This window comes from Musa acuminata, chromosome BXJ1-9, assembly GCF_036884655.1.
Source record: "Musa acuminata AAA Group cultivar baxijiao chromosome BXJ1-9, Cavendish_Baxijiao_AAA, whole genome shotgun sequence".
Classification (NCBI taxonomy): domain Eukaryota; kingdom Viridiplantae; phylum Streptophyta; class Magnoliopsida; order Zingiberales; family Musaceae; genus Musa; species Musa acuminata.
This window is the reverse complement of record NC_088335.1, coordinates 42,537,299-42,559,040: the sequence shown is the minus strand read 5'-3', so window position 1 is coordinate 42,559,040 and position 21,742 is coordinate 42,537,299. Positions and strand designations below refer to the sequence as shown.

General features: G+C 35.0%; 1 protein-coding gene across 4 annotated transcripts; it reads right to left on the bottom strand.

The window, feature by feature from the left end:
* Positions 1–200: 200 nt before the first annotated feature.
* LOC103998644 (calcium permeable stress-gated cation channel 1) lies at positions 201–21,348 on the bottom strand. Of its 4 annotated transcripts, XR_010479715.1 has the most exons (13): positions 18,578–18,849; positions 17,445–17,784; positions 15,682–15,831; positions 15,140–15,275; positions 13,094–13,195; positions 11,898–12,017; positions 11,701–11,781; positions 9,646–9,986; positions 5,597–5,842; positions 5,098–5,422; positions 3,019–3,252; positions 524–841; positions 201–336 (listed from the first exon to the last, which is right to left on the bottom strand). XR_010479715.1 is itself a non-coding variant. In XM_065083757.1 (12 exons), the coding sequence occupies exons 2-12, from the start codon at positions 17,756–17,758 to the stop codon at positions 584–586; spliced, it is 2,307 nt and encodes a 768-aa protein (XP_064939829.1). In that variant the 5' UTR covers positions 17,759–17,784; positions 21,072–21,348; the 3' UTR covers positions 370–583. The 4 variants fall into 4 exon arrangements, 3 of the variants coding, with proteins under 3 accessions (XP_064939829.1, XP_009418442.2, XP_018673709.2); XM_065083757.1 differs by lacking the exons at positions 201–336; positions 18,578–18,849 and adding an exon at positions 21,072–21,348 and having other exon boundaries at positions 370–841; XM_009420167.3 differs by lacking the exon at positions 201–336 and having other exon boundaries at positions 370–841.
* Between the last annotated feature and the right edge of the window lie 394 nt (positions 21,349–21,742).

Here is a 21,742-nt window from a genome sequence, read left to right as displayed (position 1 = left end):
ACTAATTATAATTATCAAAAATGTAATTTATTTGTTAAAAAGTATATATAATTGTATTCTAATAACAGAGACAAATTGTAAGAAAATATAAACATAAAGTGTACTTGCCATACAATTTGTTGGAGAGGGCGTCTCTTAGTGGGGTTGGGGGAGAGGCGCAAAGGCAACCGCCTCAACTGTGACGAGGCGGACGGTGGCAGGAGATTCAAATTTCAAAGCAGTGGGACCGTCCAATGCGGCTTAGTTGTCTGAGTTCACATGGGATTTGTGGTTTCTGCACACACAGGATGGGTTCAATGTCCCCAACCATTTGGGATCGATTTCACGGATTCTACTCTGTAGAAAATAATATTCTTAGAAGACAGCATATGATATTTAAACCATTTACTGGTGAGAAAGAAAGAAAGGTGAGCGTCCATTAAAACCAGATGTTTCTCTTTTCCATACTAAATGCATTCGGACAGCTCAATCTGGTTGAAACATAATGCAGATGGATGCATGGGAAGTCCCATGAACTATTTACCTTGCAAAGCTAATTTACATGACAAAACAGGAGAGGAGTGCACGACACTGTGGTGAGAGACTATAGCAGTTCTTGCACATCATCAGGAAGGGAAGGTGGTGAGGAGCAGCCAAATTTGCTGGGAACTGGGGTGTTTCTGCGTGATGCGCGCTTGGTCGGCACCAGTACATTCTCGACTTCTTTCTCTTCGTCGGTTGCGACACTGTCCTCGTCCTCCCCGTCTTTGAAGACTGGGTGTACATACGCATTCGATAAGTATGCTTTCAGGTCAAGATTGGGCTCCCTGGCACGTTCTAATGTATCCTTCATCATTGCTTCCTGGAAAAGAAAAATAGGTACAAGAGAAATAAGATTCCATACTTCTGAATTCTAATTAGAAAATCTGTAAGGAACAAAATTCTACGGCAATATTAGAACTTACATTCCTTGATAAGATTATGCGGAAAAGTGATATTTCAGAAAACAATTATCCAATAAGGTGTAGATGTAGACATTTCATGCAGTAACTACGGTCCTATTTTTCTCACTTGCTTTGTGCTAACAATCAGAGATGCAATTTACACAAGAGACAACACCGAGTTTAATTAAAGACCATACACTTAAAGATTTCATTGGCAATAATAAATAAAAAGGTAAACAATCAAGCATAGTTCGAAGGTTGATAAAATTTTGGATGAGAAGGAAATAAAACCATCCAGATATCCAAAAGCAGATACTATGCTTGAGTGTAATCTTTTAATTTCCTCAAAAGCAGATATTAAAGAGTCAGTCATCAGATACTAATGAAGTACCCCACTGTATAGTGATCAGGAGACAGAAAGCAATGTGAAGTTTTAACATTGACTGTATAGTGATGATTCAGAAAGGTTCATAAATGCATGCAGGTTCATGACCATAATGTGCTGGTTCAATAAGAACATACATGCAACTAACTGTACTTCTCCTAGACAACCTTGGAATCATATTTGGTGAGCCAACATGAGAACTGAATGTTATGATGACTTCCCATGAAATAGAATGCAATATCCTGATAACAGTACTAATGAAGTACCCGAGAACTATGGAAAATAGATAACATATGATCACGAGACAGAAAGCAATGTGAAGTTCTAATGTTTCATCGATAACAGTGAAAAACAAGCAGAATGTGTATCCACATTGACTGTATAGCGATGATTCAGAAAGGATCATAAATGCATGCAGGTGTATATTAGTGCAAGTAGGTTCATGCCCGTAATGTGCTGGTTCAATAAGAGCATACATGCAACTAACTGTACTTCTCCCAGACAAACTTGGAATCATATTTGGTGAGCCAACATGAGAATTGAATGTTATGATGACTTCTCATGAAATAGAATACAATATCCTGAACATTCACTAATACAGCTATGTTACCACTTACCAGAAAACTAATAATTTGATACTGTTTAACACATGATATTCTTTCTGATCCTGACTATGATCCATTAGATTAATCTGGAATCCCAATCATCTCTAGTGTGAGATAAGAGTAGTTTTTTAATAATGTGAAGAACTTTGAACAGAAAATGATTTATATCCTCAAAACTAGAAGAATCTTCAGGTGCCAGCATTACCAGTATGTACTCCATGCTACTATCAAATATGTTAAATGTCTTTTCGAATTTATCAGTTGAAATTGTGGACGTGTGTTCCTAAACTTGATTAAACATAATCAATTTTCTACTGGCACGTATGCTTTTGTTCAGAAATGCACTTGAAATGGAAATCCAATGCATGCAGATTGGAGACATGATTTTACCCAACTTAGAATACTTGACCGTAATAAAGACATTTTCTTTCAATTGAATTACTTTCTTTCCTTATTTTGTTCTTTTGTACCTAATTTTCTGGTTACTTCATAAACCAATTCCGTCTCACAAAAGCACATGCATGTTATAGTCCCACATGCCTTTGTTTAGAAATGCACTTCAAGTATAAGAATCATATTGACATGACATACAAGGTCCATTTAATATCATGTTCTGTTGCGACTTCCAAGCATCTGTATGGCATGGGAAACCACATACAGCTAGGTGGCACAGAGAATGCTGCCTAGATAAAATTTTTGATCAAAATGAAGGAAAGATACTGTGAATCAGCTGCATTATTTTTTATCCTCATTATATTATTGCTTCTAAATTCCTGATTGCTTCACCAAGTAGTTCCACATCTCAAAAAACAATATGCCTTTCTTTGTAAATGCGGTTGCAAGTCTAAAATACATGCTGACTCACTATAAGAGGACAATTCACATCATACTGGAATAGATAAACAATTATCAATAGAATAAGTTATATCTCCTCAACTTTCAGTTAGTAAATTTATTAAGAAGTACATCATTTTAAATTATAACTATAACCATGAATTTTAATCAATCATAGAGATCTTAAAAATGCATCAGTTACATACATAAAATATACAGTAAAAATTAATTCATCTAGTACAATTAAATAAAATATTGCAACAGAAGTTACCTGAATTGGATATTTAACAAAGGCAGATTCATAGCGATTCTTGCAAAACCTATGAAACCATATAGTCAATATAGGAAGGGCAATAAGGAATGGCGTTGAATCCGCAGCCTTCTTTGTACTTAAGAGTCCAAGTAGAAGAAGTTGGGATATAACCAGTGCACTGATAATGCGGCCATGAACATCTGGCCAAAATGCTGCTGCACTCTCATATTCTTGATTGTAGACATTTATAATCTAGATCATAAACAGTATATAAATCAGAAATAAAGATACTGGAGTTTTAAGATGCAAAATCACTGATTGACTAGATATACATATGCCACACTGATAAAAGTTGAATGAGCAAGTAAAACTGGTGCAGAAGTCACAAATCAAATATGGAGACACATTCAAATTCATGTTTATTTTGGTGGTATATGCTTTTCACTAAATCTTTATAGGTATGTTAGCTCACCTAATTATTTGTTTCCCTCATCTTATGTTGTTTCAAACTTCTTTATCTTTTTCAACAAAGGCTGGGCCAATGCCTGTTAGTTCCGATTTCATTAAGTGTATGAAATAAAAATAACATGCTAAGGACTTCCTTGAGAAGACAACAATCATGACAGAAGTCAATTGATCAATTAGTAGAACTTCTACGAGTTTACTGCTCTTGAAAATAGCTACAGAAATATAGTTATATTTTTATTAAGATAAAAATGGGATGTTGGTAATGGATCTTAGGCAAGAATTGCATGAGCTTTTTTTGGCACTAAGGTCGGGTTAGAAAAGAAAAAGATGCTACAGCAGGAATATTACAAGGTGGTTAGAAAACAATATAAATTTAGAAGTTAAGCTTGACACATATGCACAAAGCCAGCAATTCTAATTCCATCCCAATCTGATTTCCGTATATGCATTGGTGATTTCTAGTGAGTTAAATTCTACTCTTTTGGACAACTTTTAGGAACATCACTTTATCCTTTAAGTTATATTTATTTTAGTGCTACCTACTCCTAACTTTGGTTGTATGAACATTAATCTGTAACCCAAATATCTAATCAATCACAATAGCCTTTAGATTTTGGAGAATACTGTAAAGTGAATCAAACAATCATTTTGCAAAGCTAATAGACGCTCAGGTTGTAAACATCAGAAACTTCTATGATACAGTAGTAGAAAAATAGCGCCAGGTACCAGCCAAAAGCAGCAGATCAAATTCAATCTGTTATAGACTAAACACTTAATGAGAAGACTTCCATGTCCAACAACCCCAAAAAAAAGCAGGTTTTCTCCTCAATGTAGATAAGACTAATTGCAGATCATGGTTTAGCATAATTCCTGTATGGCCTTGGAAGGGATTAATATTCTCCAGTTCGATAAACAACAGGGACATGCATGATTTTGCCCAGTCTAGTATGGGCAGCCAATCAGGATGTGGATTATGTGATTCCGCCTGGTTTGATCCTCTATAAGTTGCACCACTCAATAAAAATATGTTATATGGTAAGCCTACTTCTCAATACTAATACCTTTTTCCTTATTTTTTGAGAGGTGTCATAGCTATCTTGAAATTTTCATTTTCATTTTTTTCTCTTCTCATTCTATCAGTCTCACTCTCCCCACCACCTTCACCTCCGCCCCCCTCACACTGACACCACCTCTACGGTTAGAACTTTGTATGATCATTACCTACCAGCTTGTATAGGTTATCTTTCTCCTCCCCTCTTTTCTCTCATCTCTTTCCTTCTGTATATTCTTGTTTCATATGCATCATAAAATAAGTTGATAGACCATTGCCTAGCATTGCCTTAAAAGATAATCTATCATTGAAGTAGGATAATAACTTGATCAGAGTTGAGGAAAATAATTGTTCTCTCCAAGTATATGGGTCACAAAATTAGTTATCATAGTTTACAGTTGAATATGTAGAACAAATTCAATGAGGGTAAAACAGAAAAATAACTAGCATTACAGAACTTAGAACTCAACCATGAACTACAACATAATAAATAAGATATGCATGTAAAGTTGTTAAAACTAAGCCTTTCGTGAAATTATTGCAATTGCAAATGCATGATTAGTTTTGAAATTGCTCACCTGATGACGAAAAACAACATATGCCAGACCAAAAAATATTAGTATGAAAGGAAGTAAGAAGGGGGTGACGGTTGCATATACAAGGCCAAGTAAGAAATACAGCTGTATTTGAGGTTCAGATGTGGCAAACTCGATACTTCCTGGATCCATTGCCTCTTCTCTGTCCTTTTCGGTCTTTACCAAGAAAAAGTTTTTCAAGTGGTAGATTATTAATGGCTTCAACCTCAGAATCTCCCCAGCAATTCCAGCCCAACCATCAACCATGATATATGTAACGAAGAAGGTTGCTTTCATCGGAATAGATACACCTATTTTCTCTGGGATTCTGCGTAACCGGATCCATTTCAAAGCAGTTAGACTATAAAGGATTTAATGTCCAAAAAAAGATAAATACACAAGCTAGACCTGATGAATTATCATGAATACATGTACAGAAAAAATTTAATTCCCACAAACTTTCGTGAGTTGGCTTTCAAATAAAGGCAAGTGCAGAACATACTCATTTGCTGACTGATGAATAAAAGTATTTAATTGCTCAAATGCTGTTCCAGCAATTATGCTCCCTAAGAACACATTAACTAGTAAAAATAGGTAATATCTGGATGCAGATCTTCGCTGGAGAGCTGACAAGGATATAAATCCTTCAAACTTTGACATGATCATCAATATTGTAGGCAGCAATATAAGAAAGATCTTCAGAGCAATTCCAGGGAGAAAACCTTGGATGAATGACTTGATGACAGGTCTTTGCAATCATACAACAGCATATCAGCAGATGGGGGGGGAAAACCAATGGCAGAATAAACAAATTAAACAGAAATTACACAATATGTAACTTCATAACAGTAGAGTCCACAACCATATCTAAAATTTCATAAAACAACTAGAAGCAATATAAAAATGATGAGCAGATGTCAGGCATAAAAAAGTGCAAGTATATTGGAGTCCATAAGTTTTGGTAAAATACAAGAAAAATCAGGTAGGAAAACAAGCACTGGTACCATACCAGCAAACTCAGATAAGAAAAACAACTGCTATGTGCCTGACCAGTATATACAAAATATTCCTTAAGCTCTTGGTGGTTTCCCCCCGAATGGTCCAGAATACCGACCATATAAGTTCCCTTGTAACTTATTTTCAGCTGATAGGATCTCTTTCACACAATATTGGCTCCTTAAATTATAACATCTCCTATATCATTATTACTCACGCCTATTGTTACAATAGAATTCTTGCAAATAATCTAACACTGACAGCCTAGGGTCTGAGCTAGTATCTTTTACATTTTGAAGCTGATTTACTTGTAATACTAACTTTTGCTAAAAGAAAATGTTTCACAGAGAAATTTTTGGCTTAATGTAATGTAAGCCCACACATAAAAATTTGTGGTTTAGGCACAATGGAGTCCAGAAATAAAGCTTACATGTTGAGATGTTCAGTAAACCTGTGAGATTTTTTCCATTTCTTATTTTCTTGAGAGGGAACGGTTCCACCTCTCATCTAGTTTCATTTATGGCTCCACGTTAATCATAGATGCATGTAGGAAGGACATGCAGTTAAACCAAGGTATGCAATATCGTACCATACCGGTGTTTCGAGGTTAGCTCGGTATGGTACGGTACCATGTACCGAGCGGTATGCTAGGGTGTACCGAGCGGTACACCTAATTTTGGCGTAAAACCCTCCGAAAATATCTGAAAGTAAAAAAAAAGCTAGGATAGAATTTTTAAGTTAGAAATAAATATAGTAATAGCATAAGTTTAGCAAAATCAATGTAAATTAGGTAATAATAGTATCACATATCTTTTTCGGGCTTTGAAGAATATCTTGTGCAACGTTCGTATTTCAGTCCATTACGGATTGTCCTTATGTAAATATTGAAATATCAACAGAAAAATCATTTAAATTGTTAGACTATTTTGTTACAATATAAACTCTAAAATTCAAATGAATTAAATAATCACATATGTAGATATACCTGATTGCTGATTCTACCATCAAAACGAACGACAGGCCTCCACGAGTGGTGGATCGGGGTCCTCGATCTTATACATCTGCATATCAATATGATATGTTTGTTGGGCCCAATCATGAAATTGATCCCATGACATAGTGTATTGATACACCGTATGTCATTAATGCATCAATGTGGTGCTGATCGTAGGCTGATCGTCATGAATCATATTTGTCCGAAGCAGCTCTTGATGTATATATTGGTGAACATACTGCCGGGCGGTACATACCGGTCCGACGGTATACCAATACGCGGACCGTCTGTTACCGGGCGGAACGTTTAAAAGCGCCCCGTATCGGACGATACAGGGTAATATCAGGCGATAACAGTCAGATATTACATACCACCCAAGATTTTACACATGCCACCCAAGATTCAGATCATGGAACTCGACAAGGTACTAGTCAAGTTTATGCGCGGAAGGGGAAGGCAGTGGATGAATTTGAGCAGATACGACAGAGCCTACATGATATAGACACAAAAAGAAGCTCATCGTATTCATAGCCATCATATTATGGAGAATCATATGAGCAACAGCAGTATAGTGATAGTTGGTCCATCCTTCTCTGAGCAACAGTATGATACAGAGCAGCAGAAGAGATATTATTCATCTCCCAGAAGCTTTTCCTTTGTTTTTCATCTTTTTCTGATACAATCCTGAACCTTCTTTTGTCTGTTTTTATTTTGTATTCCTAAATAGAGCTTTTCATAAATCATGAATGACTGAAGTGTCCAATCCTTTTTTTCCAGAAAAAGTTGGAAGTTTTATTTCCACCCTAATAAAGTTACAAATACCAAAGTTTGCAATACCACATCATTACAGTTCAGTACATGTGATGTTCATCGGTCTGACAAGCAACTGACACATAGAGCATAGTAAACCGGGCCATACATCTAGTACTGCACCTGTACCTAGCGGCACAAGGCTTGTACTGCCAAATACACTTTAAGACAGGGCTGGTACCAATTGGTACAGGACCAGTACCACCCGGCAAAATGTGGTACAGGCTCTTACCAGATAGTCTCTTTTTTTCAGTTTTCTTAGACTTTTTACAAAACTTGGCATGCACTAACATACCAACACTCGTTGTGAGTCCTAACTGATACAGTATCAGCACACAAAATTGTGTAACTTGACAAATACCACAAATAGCCCTTAGATCATTGGAATTGCTCATGGACACCCTCTTAGAATTCATAGGACATTATTCATGCACACCCAGCACAGGGCTTGTACTGCCAAATACACTTAAGACAGGGCTGGTACCAATTGGTACAGGACCAGTACCACCCGGCAAAATGTGGTACAGGCTCTGACCAGATAGTCTCTTTTTTTCAGTTTTCTTAGACTTTTTACAAAACTTGGCATGCACTAACATACCAACACTCGGTGTGAGTCCTAACTGATACAGTATCAGCACACAAAATTGTGTAACTTGACAAATACCACAAATAGCCCTTGGATCATTGGAATTGCTCATGCACACCCTCTTAGAATTCATAGGACATTATTCAATGCATGAAATAATATCATACACATATTAATGTGATAGCATTTAGCTTAGAGGTGTCTTTAGCTCATTCTGTGTGCAGTGCCACTTGCCTCCAATACCCATCTGCTCAACTTAGAGGTATGTTTAGCTAATTACTTTGATGACCCAACCCAGCTATGAAACACAATACTGTAGCTTCTAGCTAGCATGGATATGAAACACAAAAGTTAACCTTAGTATACATAATAATAACTGCTGATAATTTGGCTTGAGAATTTTGGCTACATTGGCATCCAAGTATGAGTTATTGTGCTTATAGGTCACCTAAGTCATGATGCTTTAGCTTTCTTCAAAATTATTCGATCATCATTTTTTTCTAAATGATTTATAAATCGATGGAAGTCACAGCAAAATATGTCATAAACCATGCTTGTTATTGCTTTTAAAACATGTCATGAAAAGATTTGTCTTATCAACTTCTGCACTATGTCTATAACTTTTTGGAATGATATGATCCCACACTGTCTAGTTAACATATGCCCCTGTATTGGTTGGCACAAACTAAAATTTGATCTAACCATACTTTTTGCACCAGCCCATTTCAGGTGGTCCAGTCCGGTCTATTAAAAAAGAAAAAAAAAAACTTAAAACCAGGGATCCCCTTCAGATACGCCTTACTATAATTGCTCAACTTAAAAGCAGACCAAGGCCATGTAAAGATTTGTTCCTCCCTTAAACCTTATGGCTTACACAGTACTAAACATCTTCATCATATGGAAGGCAAAGTGCATGTCTAAAGTCGTACATCTCATAGCATATTTGTCATTCTCATGTGCTTGTAGTGGTTCATAAAGACTTCAGAGAAAGGAGTTATAACAACACTGAAGGGGCAACAATCTGGATACAAGTAAGCTATACAATAAGATGTTAAATTTGCAATGAATCGAAATTATATTAAAGATAATTTCAAAATAATGAAATACAGTTGCCAAAGATATAAGTACCATGGAACCTTTAAGTTAAACAGTGAAGTATACTTACACTTCAATTAAGGGCTTCAAAAATGGAACCGCCTTCTCAATTCCCTCAATATTTGCCAGAGACTGTACAAATGTTATTGGAATCATAAAGAAGAAGGTAAGAAAGAAGAAGGCAACTGCCACAATCAACCGTCTTATTGTAATGGAAACGAAGGGAATCGCTAGATTCTGCCAATATACATCACGAGGTTCTGGAGCCCACTCAGTCAACCACAAGGTGGGGTTTCTACTTTGCTGTGTTTGCGCACAAACTGCTGCCCCCCATCGTGTTCGAAAAGAAACAAAAGCAGCTGGCATAATAAACTTAGGGTTTTTTATTATCTTTTCACGTTCTGCAGCTTCCTGAAAATGTAATTGACAAAAGAACAGGAAACTAAATTAAGTAAGAAACAAAAAGGAAGCTTTCCTAACTGTACATTTACAAAGTAGAATCTAACACTAAGGAACCCTTTTATAGTACAATCTACTGATCTAGCACTAGGGAACACTTTCTTAGGGTTTAGACCATTTTTAAGCTGTTAATTTTAGAAGTCAACAAACATCTAAATCATACTCCTTCCCCAATATCCATAACATGAATATACAAAGAACACCTAAAAGATTAATCAATTCCAAATCCTAAACTACACATGAAATAGTATCAGCATGATAAAGTGTTAATAGGATATAGAATCGTAAAAAATCATTTGTGATGTCTAATCAATAAGATATATATATATATATATATATATATATATATATATATATATATATATATATAATTGATTTGATTCTTTGAGAATGGCATATGAAGACAGTTAATCACCATTATTAAAAGATAACATCAAGCTTTCTACCTCATTTTTGGGAAAGTTTCAACTTCAAATTCATAGAGTGACAATTTTTTCCAGGGAAATCAATTATCAACATATTAGAGATTTATATAGAGTTTGATAGACTATAATGATTTGTTTTGGTATGTTGGTTACACACAATTACATAAACTGGCAAGTCAGAAAAAACCAAGATAGCATAAATGTATTAAATTAGAATATATGAAGCATGAATATGCTTCTTGCTTCTATATTGTAATTGTGTCAAACACTGATTCTTGTCAGACACCGCCCAACATGTCAGATACTTCAAACCAATTCAATATCTGCATCATCTACATGTGATACATTTATATTTAGTATTGTTGTAGGACACATCATCCAAGGCCTCATGACATTATGTATGCAACTTAATTTTTGAATTATTCTCGCTGAGTATCTAATTGATATTTTTCATATGAAATTGGTGAATGGTTAATATGTAATTTTTATTAATGCTAATCATAAATTGTACAAAATAAGTTCTCACAAATAAAACTATTACTAGAATATTTAAACTACATAATTACTAATTTCCATGTCTATGGCATGCCATGTCGTGTTTTTTCTAATAAATTGTAGTATCGACATGTCTGGTTGTATGTTGCTTGACAGATTATTGAATCAATCTAATGATTATTCTGGAGACAAAGTGACCACAGGTAGTTACATAATTCTATATCTACTCTCTCTGTGCAGCAGGTGCAGTAGCAGCACAGCAGTGACAAACGGTACAGTGACAATGGTAGAGGTGAGTACCACATATTGTCTGATGCATTTTGTGGTATGTAACGTATGTCAACACACAGACAAGGGCCTCAACATGCATATCAAAAAACACTGGACCAGAGGCACCAACAAAGAGAAGTATATGGAGCTATGGAAAGGTGAGCAATCATGAAAAAAAAAATGAACTAGTACTAAATGCAAATTAATTCGAGACAATGTCCATTTAATTGTCAACAAATAAATATTGAACTTGAATAAAATTTCTGTATCATATCTCAACTTAAGTATGGAAATCAACCAGTTCCAGGGAAGTGAGATGCAAGCAACCAGATAATTCAAAACTATGCAAGTTTGTATTATTTCATTAACTAAAATGAGAAAAATAATTAGTGATAAATAAGCATACCATTTGTTAACCACAGATTCTGCATCATATAATTAATTTTAGACTTAAAATTCCAAATATCAGTACTTACTTCTTCAGAGAGTTTATCAACCTTAGATGTGTAAAAATCAATTGCGTCCACCTTGTCACCACACAGTCCCAGAAAACCAGTCTGTTAACAACAAAATACAAACTCATTAGTCATTACTCGACCAGAGGATAGATAAAATAAGAACAATTAAAAAGAACATATTATAGAAAAAGAATGTCATTATCTTTCTAGATAACCTTTCGAGTAGGTCTTTTTGATGGATTGCGATCAAATTTTAATTGGTAGTAGTCAAGCCAGTTCTCCATCTGTTTCTTCTCTTCAACCAGCTTAGCAAGAGTGTTAGCATTATACACAACCTAAACAGCATGTAAAAATCAGTTACAAATATTTCGAAAAAATATTTAATGATATAAGAGTTACATATAGTTCTCTAAGACAATAATATTGTAAAATGTATCCAAAGTAGTTTCTCTTTTGAAAATAATTTCATCCTAGCACTTCTTAGTGTTTACACTCTACAATACACTGACTGATTTTAATTTCTAATCAACATCATGAACCAAATATGAACATTCACTATTTTTAAGTGCCACATTCTTGTTGGAATGATATACTTTTAGGGGAATAACATAAATTCCCAATCAAGTGTCAAAAACTTACACAGGTTCACATGAATCATTAGTATATCATCATTCATATATGCAATCTCCCCTGACTTGCCAGACCCTTTATTTTCCTTTCTCAGAGACAAAGGACAGGCATTACAGCTATTCAACTCATTTCATTAAGCAAATGAAAGAGATTAAAGGAAAGATATGAAGAATAACAAAAGCCAAAAGAGATGAAGCTACATTAGGAAAAAGGAACATGCAGATCTCTGGAAAAGGAAAATAAGAGTTAGAATTAAACAAACTTTATGTGCAACAAAAACTCTCAAAGTGAAATAACATTAAAAAAAGTTTAATCTTCCCTTCTAAAGAAAAAGATTATCTACTCCTTTCCAGCATCTTTTCCCCAGAAAAACATGCAAAATAGGTATGTGTCGCATGTCATGCCCATAAGTAAAACATGTATAGATACATGCCCAGCATATGCACAAGGTTAGCAGTAATATGCATGCAGCAATTAAAGACTTGTGGTTGAAGATAATAATCGATAATAAATGAATCACAACTGAAGCGTATACCTAATTGCTTCTAAATTGGATTTACAACTGCAACTCTAAGGACTGGTAATATGACACCATTCTGTTATATATATCTTAAAGCATCATAACGATGCATATTTTGCTATTATAAAAGTGTATAAACAGCACCTAAATGGCACTAGAAAAATAATCAATGACATTATTTAAAGCTATATCCTTCATAATGATGATGCTATGCTAGTGCACATCCACAATTACTGAAGTAATCAATGACAAAATAAATACCTGATGAGTTAAATAGTTATCACGATGATTAACAAGGAAAAAATGTTCAACGAGCTCGCTTACTGACTCATCAGGATCAGGTGGCACATTTCGGACGATGACCTGAAGAGAATGTATCATGAGCAAATTTCCAAACAAGAAAATAAAACTAGGCACCCATAGAATTCAATACAATGAAAATCATCAGTTTATAGGGTACCAACAGAATCAATCTCATAAAAACATATAGTTTCATTTGATGTTAGTAACCACCATCCTATCAGATATTGATGCTTTCACATGACCATACATAGGCCAAGTTCATGGACAGATATGTATCCTCGTGCAAATAGATTGTAAACTGTCCTGTGTGCATACACTGCAAAATTAAACAATAGCACAAACCCATATAGCATTCACTAGATTAAATTCATCACCATCCCAAATTAAGATATTAGTGTAGCAGGTCTGGCATTTATATGATGAACATGGAAATTAAATTAACTGATGTGTTCATTATCTCTAGCTCCATGATGTGTTCTTATCTCTAGCTCCATACCAATTTAGCATTGACAACACTATGATACCAACGACCAATCACAACAAGTATGATGCATTCATTCAATAGCTTATCATTAGCGTGCTAGAAAAATCTTGTGGCAAAAGCCTGCTGATTTTAATGAGACATTAGACTAGTTTTTAGAAAGTCCTTATTTGAGGTCAAAAAATTCAGATAATAAAGGTTCCCTTAAATCTCACCTGAAAGCACAGGTTTGGAGTTACACCCAGGATTGATCAACTACAATGAAATCGACTCATTTGCATGATATGAATTAGATTATAAAATCACTTACAGTAATTCTGGGTTTTGGGTGATCATGCCTGCTCAAGAGTTTAGTTTCAGTTTCAGCAGAACCAACAGAAGCAATACCACCTCCTTTTGAAACTGATATTTTGCTATCATTCTGAGGTTTTATCCCAAGCAAATTCTTTTTAATTTTTTCTGTGGATAATACTTTAAAAGAATATAAACATACTAAGCAAGTATAGAGGAAACCAAATAAGAGAGAATACATTATTGAGGATAGCTAAAAAATAAAAGCTAATTATGCTTAAATGCTTTTGGATCACACTAAGTTTTAAAGTTCTAGATACTATGATTTTTATAAAAGGTGTCATAAACAACTAAATACAAATCATCAATTATCCATCACTAAGTATTCTAATATCCGATGGACTAATACAGAGTGATGCATAATATAAGAAGTAACATCAGAGGTATCCAGTTGCATGCTTAGGTGCCAGAGTACCGTATCCATGATATAATATAATAAACTAGCAATCTACTTCTTGGTAAAAAAAAAAAATTGGAGTTAATGTCATTAAAAAAGCAGTGACAAGAAAATTTGTAATAGAAGTATAAGCACTATAGATAAAGAATTTTAAAGCAAGGTTCGTCGTACCGTACCATACCGGCGTTTCGACCCGGGCTCGGTACCGGTATGGTACGGTATACCGCTCGGTACACCCAGGTGTACCGAGCACTGTAGCAGTGCTACAGTGCTACAGTGCACTGCTACAGTGCTTGGTACGGGCGGACCGGTACAGGGCGGTCCGCGTACCGCTAGCCTGTCGGACCGGTACGTACCGCCCATACTGGGCGGTACAGTCTGGTACGGAAAACCTTGTTTTAAAGTCCGGATTAACTATTTAATTTTGAAATGACAAAAATAATTCTCTTGCCAAGTACTACTTTTACTTCATTTGACATCGACAATACAGAACCATTCACGAAAGGAATGAGACAATCTACACAAACAGTGTAAACATCGTTGTGTCAAAACAAGCAAAGTGAAGAACTGAGTCTTTCAGCAACCACAATTGAGAACTGCAAAACTAGAAATGATTAACACAAAAAGCACTATAGGGTTTTCCCATTTATTACAACTAAAATGTCAAAAGAGAAAAAATTATAATTTACTTTAAATTCAAAAGTGAATCTCAAAACTTGAGGGAATTGTTATAGGTGGTATGCTAACAATTTCAGAATATCTCAAATGAGCTTACGGTGAACTGATCAGGACGGCGTTTCACTGTTGCCAGAAAATGTAACCTCATTGATGCAATTGTTCCATACTCCTTACGCAACACATAACATGTCCAAAAGGTAAAGACATATGCCATAACCAAATGGACCCAAAACCTGTGACAAATACAAGCACATTATAGGCAAGGATATAAGAACCCAGAGGGCGGAAAACAACAGAACTGACAGTTACCAATCATTGCCCAAATCTGTGGTACATGCTTCAAGAAATGAAAAGATATACACATGTTCAATGCTTTCCAAAAAACAAAATTGAGCCAATAGCAAAAAGAATCAAACTGAGAGAAGCTAAATCTGTTAAACAACCATTTATAAACCTTTTTATCATAGTACTTCCTTCATATCATTGTGATTATTGATATATTAAATACAAATTTTATTTGCTTATATCCAGCATTAGATGTAGAGAATGACATACTTTTAAACAGCAGTCAGATGCAGAACAAGCACATGCCAGGAAATCGAATTAGCAACAAGTATGTTGATGAAATTCTAACTTCACCTCTGTGATCGTTCTGGAACATTTGATATGGATAGCTTGTCTATATCACTGTACTGTAAGTTGTTTGAATCATTTAGAGTGCCATTAGTCCAGTTCACAGGTACAAGAACCGAGAATGCCAGTATGGTGATGGGAATAAATATTTTAAGCCTGCAAGTCAAAAGGAAAAAACAACAGATGATTATTATAAGGTTTACACAGAACAACTACAGAAACTGAAAGTTTGAAACATAGAAAAGAAAACAGTGAATTTCCATTCCATCTGGTATGTGGCTGCATATGCAGCTTTCTTTTTCCTCCTAATACTATAAATGTGTCATGATTATAAATATTTCTTTTGACAAATATTTGCACATTTCTCTTCATAGAGACATAGAGTAAGCTCTTAAATGAGTATAAACAGCATTTGATACATTCTTTGCCTGACACTGGCTCATTCTTATAACTTAATTAGTGATATGTTTCTCAGTAGTCCTGCCATCATAATATTTGAATATTTAAATGTGAGCCACAAATGTGTTCATACATTGCCACGCACAAGCATCCTCAACCAAGATATCATGCGGACATGCCAACATTTCAGAGCATTTTTATTCTTACCCTTCCTCGAAAAATGGACCTCTTAAGCCTAATGGTAACTAAAGAAAATGGACATAATTATGAAAGTTTGAAAAAAAAAAATGGTAACTTCTCTCAATGAAATGAGTTGGATATACTTGGCCTTTTTTTTGAGAAAAAAGATGTAGAACTTCAACAATATGTATTCTAGATCATGGATTGAAATATTGTACTGTACCGGAGTTTCAACATTCGTTCAGTACGGTACGATACTGTATACCGATCGGTATACTGTTCGGTATACCACTCGGTATATATATATATATATATATATATATATATATATATAAGGCGACATCACGAAAAAAAGGCAACGTCGCCTTTTATAATATATATACATATATATATATATATATACATATATATATATATATATATACATACATATATATATATATATACATACATATATATATATATATACATACATATATATATATATATATACATATATATATATTCCGTTCAGTAACGGGCGGTCTGTGTACTGATTAGTTGACGGACCGGTACGTACCGCCTGGTATGGGCGGTATTATTCGAAACTGCATGCCTTGTTCTAGATAACTTCTTTAAGGACTTGCATAACACGTGCCTCAAGTCATGCCATAACAATCATGTGCCTTAATTGAAGTGAGGCACATAATGACCTTATTGCATCTCACACCTAGGCCACCTTAAGTTGCAGTTAATTTTTTGTAATTTTTGCCTACAACTTCAAAATGAAAAGGCAAATCTATTAAGAGAACCATGCAAGAAACTATATGAGATTCCTGAACATGAGGGGCATACATGCCCTCTTCATTTAAGAATTTGCATATGCAAAAATATGTACATATGAAGGAAATGAGGATATTTTCCTAGATTGCTTTTTGCAGCTTCAGTTTTTCTATCCACCTATTTAGATGATAAACTAAAGCAGATGATCAAGCTCAATTTGATAAATAATACTTCCATAATTCCATCTTCATAACATTTGATTGTTCTTTCCGTTTGTCACCTGGTCAAGTGTTGCATTATCTTATCATATGTGACTAAAAGTTCAAAGAAGTAAAATTCCCTCAATAAGCGATGTGACATAAACGAAAAGCAACAAGCTAAATGATGAACAAATATATGAACACAATTCTGAAACATAAGTAGCATACCCAATCAAGTATATCCGCAAGAAAACAGCAGAATCAAGTCCAGCATGGTCTATTAGCTCTGGTTCAGGCATTTTGAGGGCAGCCGGCATCCATTCCAGAAATTTCAAGTATGACCTCAGATTTAAATTGACAAACTTTTGTACAAATGTCCCGGAACGGGTTGGACTGCTTCTTATACCTTTAAGATACCACTTTGAAAAGTAAACCCTGTCATTTATTGGTTGGAGCCTTAAAACAGCAAATGCCACGAGGAAAGCTAAGGCACTCAGAAAGTTAATGGCTGCTGAAAGTCCAATATCACTAATTGAAGCCATAGCTGCCTCCTACAAGACTGATTTCCCTGTAAATGTGCACCATTTAAACACACATCAAAGGAAGAAAATTGCACGACCCAACAAAAAAGCATGTATGGGATTTGAAGAAAGCACTTAAATCACAGAAAAAAAAATCAAATGATCAGGTGGAATCAGCTAAGAACTATTCTGTTGTTTTTCTACATCTAAAGAAAGAACAACCTTTATTATATTTAATATAAAAGCTGAATTTCTAACAAAAGACAAACTAAGTTTGAAAGAGTTAGAACAGCCTGATTCTGCTTGTAACTGATATTATCAAGGAAACAATTTGTATTTTGGATTAGATAGAGATCCATATAATCAGCTGGAAGTGAGGAATATTTGCATCATGCAATCCACAAAGCATCTGGAGAAAAAGAAAGAGAACCTAAAATGCAGCGGATTACATATGCAAGAAATTTTGTAGCAGGAACAGAAAAAACATAAAAAAAGTAAGGAGAGCTAAATGTGAAAACTGGCTTGACCAATGCAACTAATGCTTAGTGTCGAATTCGTGCAAGACAAGTTCGTTGTGTAATCTCATCTTGCAAGAAAGCATACATCAATAAGTAGGAAGCGCTAGGAAGCGGGCGCAGGTGGCGCTCCCAAACACTTCACTAGACGCAGAAGGAAATCTACCATACCAAGTAAGATCACCAAGAAAACAAACATATGTAATCAAGAAACACTCTGCCTTTTCTCCTTCTTTCCTCAGTTCTGACAAGAGAAACAAAAAGGAAATCTTTCTCTCTCTCACATCCACATCGCAACAAAGCACAAGAAAACAAGGCCGCCTACCGAGAGCCCAACGAGATACAAGGATTCCTCTTATCCCCTTCCAATACAACCCCGATCTCGCCTTCTCCGACCACAAATCATCCTTCGACGACAATGGATCGCGAGAACTCCATATCCTCAGAGCATCGAGAAGCAAGGAGAGAGCGAGAACAGCAGGAGGGGAGTCGAAATCCTCTGCGAGTTTGGGAAAGCGAAGATAGCAGCAGAGGGGGCCGAGGAGAGAGTGCCAGAGAGGAGTTGGTGGCAACGAGGATCAGCAACTGAAACGAGGGAGCGCTTTAACGACGCCGTCAAGGAGTGTGGGAACGCCACTTTCCACAGAATGAACCGTCAAGGAGCCGTTAGGATCATTAATTATTGATATTATTAGTAGATTCAATTAACACAGTCAACAGTTACTTTTTCGTAATACTAATAATAATTGCAGATGGTGCCATCTGCTTTGTTTATTGGGTCCGCAATATCCGAGCCACAACCTTCCCACCCAACCTTCGACTTCGATGTCGGCACCGATGATGTGATCTCCAAACCAAGCTTTGTCGGTAAAGAGATAAATGAGGGGTTTCTTATATATATATATATATATATATATATATATATATATATATTAGCATTAAAAATCAGATAAAAAATATGATTAGTATCTAAGGAGGATAAGAGATGTAAAGCATGATTTTTTTAAAAAAATAAAATTTCATAGTTCTATAAATATAAGGTGAGGAGGAAAGAAAAATAATAATAAGTATTTGTAAGATTTTATCTAATAGATCTAAAGAGGTCCATACAAAAGATAATCTTTTATGTCCTTGTGTTTGATTGTCTTTATATAGTAAAAGATCTGAATTTTTCGTAGATAAAAAATATCGAACCACATAAATCTTGTATCGATTTTCTAAAAATTCCTTTATGAATTATCCTAAATTTTACGGTTTACAAGATAATATATATTAATTTTAGAGGATAAATATAAAAATCTAGAACTAGAGAACACATATAAGAATTAGAAGCATTTGAGGATAATAATATATATTAATTTTTCATGCTAATTCATATAGATCTAAAGAGGTCCATACAAAAAATAACCTTTTATGTCCTTGTGTTTGATTATCTTTATATAGCAAATGATCTAAATTTTTCGTAGATAAAAAATATCGAACCACATAAATCTTGTATCGATTTTCTAAAAGTTCCTTTATGAATTATCCTAAATTTTATGGTCTACAAGATAATATATATTAATTTTAGAGGATAAATATAAAAATCTAGAACTAGAGAACACATATAAGAATTAGAAGCATTTGAGGATAATAATATATATTAATTTTTCATGCTAATTCATATAGATCTAAAGAGGTCCATACAAAAAATAACCTTTTATGTCCTTGTGTTTGATTATCTTTATATAGCAAAAGATCTAAATTTTTCGTAGATAAAAAATGTCGAACCACATAAATCTTATGTCGATTTTCTAAAAGTTCCTTTGTGAAGTATCCTAAATTTCACGGTTTACAAGATAATATATATTAATTTTAGAGGATAAATATAAAAATCTAGAACTAGAGAACACATATAAGAATTAGTAGCATTTGAGGATAATAATATATATTAATTTTTCATGCTAATTCCAAACCAAAGATAAAGAAAAACATCACCAAGATGTTTTGATCATAGGCATTGATTGGTACTACAATTTTGGCAAAATGATAGCCATATCCATTAGTTGATCCCAATTATCCACACCATATATATAATTTTATGCTTGCTTGTTTTAGCAATGTAACATTTTCCACTTTGGTCCTTATCAACAAGGCTGTGCACTTTGTCCTAATTGTTATTGTTATTGTATGACAACTCTTGTCATATTATCATATGAACCCTTTTAATTAGTGGATGACACAAAAACAACTTTGAATAGAATTAAAAGAACATGACAAAAATTCAAGTGTAATAGATATCCTCTTATAGTTCACAAAAATTCAAAAAAAAAAAAAAAAACTCATCCCCACAAAATTTGATCTTATCTTTGTATAATATTTTCAAAGTTCAGAAAATAAAATTTTAAAATCCTGATGAATGGATATGATACACTATCACCAAACTAATATTTTAAATATAATATAAAATATTTTACTACTTATAAAAAAAATCCTAAAAATTATGGATATATTTATCTGTTGAGATGGATATGTAAAGTTATAAAAATAAAAAAAAAATTTAAAGATTTTATACTTTTATTATTGTGATATATTATTTGTCCATAAAAAAAAATACACATTAATCCACATCTTATCTTGTGTTTGCTGAACCTAAACGAACTACTAGTGAGAAGGAAAGCCTTTGCTACGTGTCTTTGCCAGTTTGAACGTCCTAATCGTCGTTCTTAGCAGTATAGAAACGTTTACTAGTCATGGCAGGAGAAGCAGTCTCCATCTCAATAAAGGAGCTGAGAGAGAGAGAGAGAGAGAGCAGCGGCAGAAGAAGAAAACTGAGATACCTTTCAGTTCAGACTGTCGGCAGGGGCCGTGAAAAACGAGTGAAGGCCGCGTGTGCACGTCAACTTTCTCTCGCTGCTTCCGGTATCTCTCTCTCTCTCTCTCCGTCGATCTCTATCACCGTCGCTGCTACCAGAACAGTGCCTCCCTTTGTCCTGGGACTCGAACTCTGTGGCTGCGGTGCGCTGGTGGCCCGGGGGGTCGATGAACAGCGACTACACGACGCTTCCGCTGTTTCTCTTATTCTCTCCCTCTCTCCATCGCTGCTGTCGTTCCGTACGTCCGATGGAGTCGGGTTCGGCCGGCCGCGGTGGGCTGGTCGCCGTCGGGAGGTTGACGACGAGCGACGGGGAGCCGCCGTTGGGGAATCGGAGGTGCGGCGTTTATGGCTAGGGCGAGAGCGACGTGGTCCCCATCCATTCGTGGGTCCCACAATGGCGGTTCATTTACGACCGCTTATAACTTCTCTTTAAATCACTTGGATAATTCTGATATATTAATTTATCGTTGTTTTTCTCCCGTTAGTGTCCATAAAATGGACATAACAGAATAAATAAATAAATAAATAAATAAATAAATAAAGAAAAACTCATATCCTTCTTATTAATAATACCTACGAAGGGCTTATTTAGTTTAGCTGATGACTTATCGAAAGGTCTAAGCTTGAATACTT

Coding starts and splice junctions, on each gene's coding strand:
- LOC103998644 (XM_065083757.1), bottom strand. CDS start 17,758: ATGGCTTCAATTAGTGATATTGGACTTTCAGCAGCCATTAACTTTCTG. Junction 13,196..15,139: donor GCCGTCCTGATCAGTTCACC/GTAAGCTCATTT, acceptor CATTCTCTTCAG/GTCATCGTCCGAAATGTGCC. Junction 11,782..11,897: donor CAAAAAGACCTACTCGAAAG/GTTATCTAGAAA, acceptor TGTTGTTAACAG/ACTGGTTTTCTGGGACTGTG.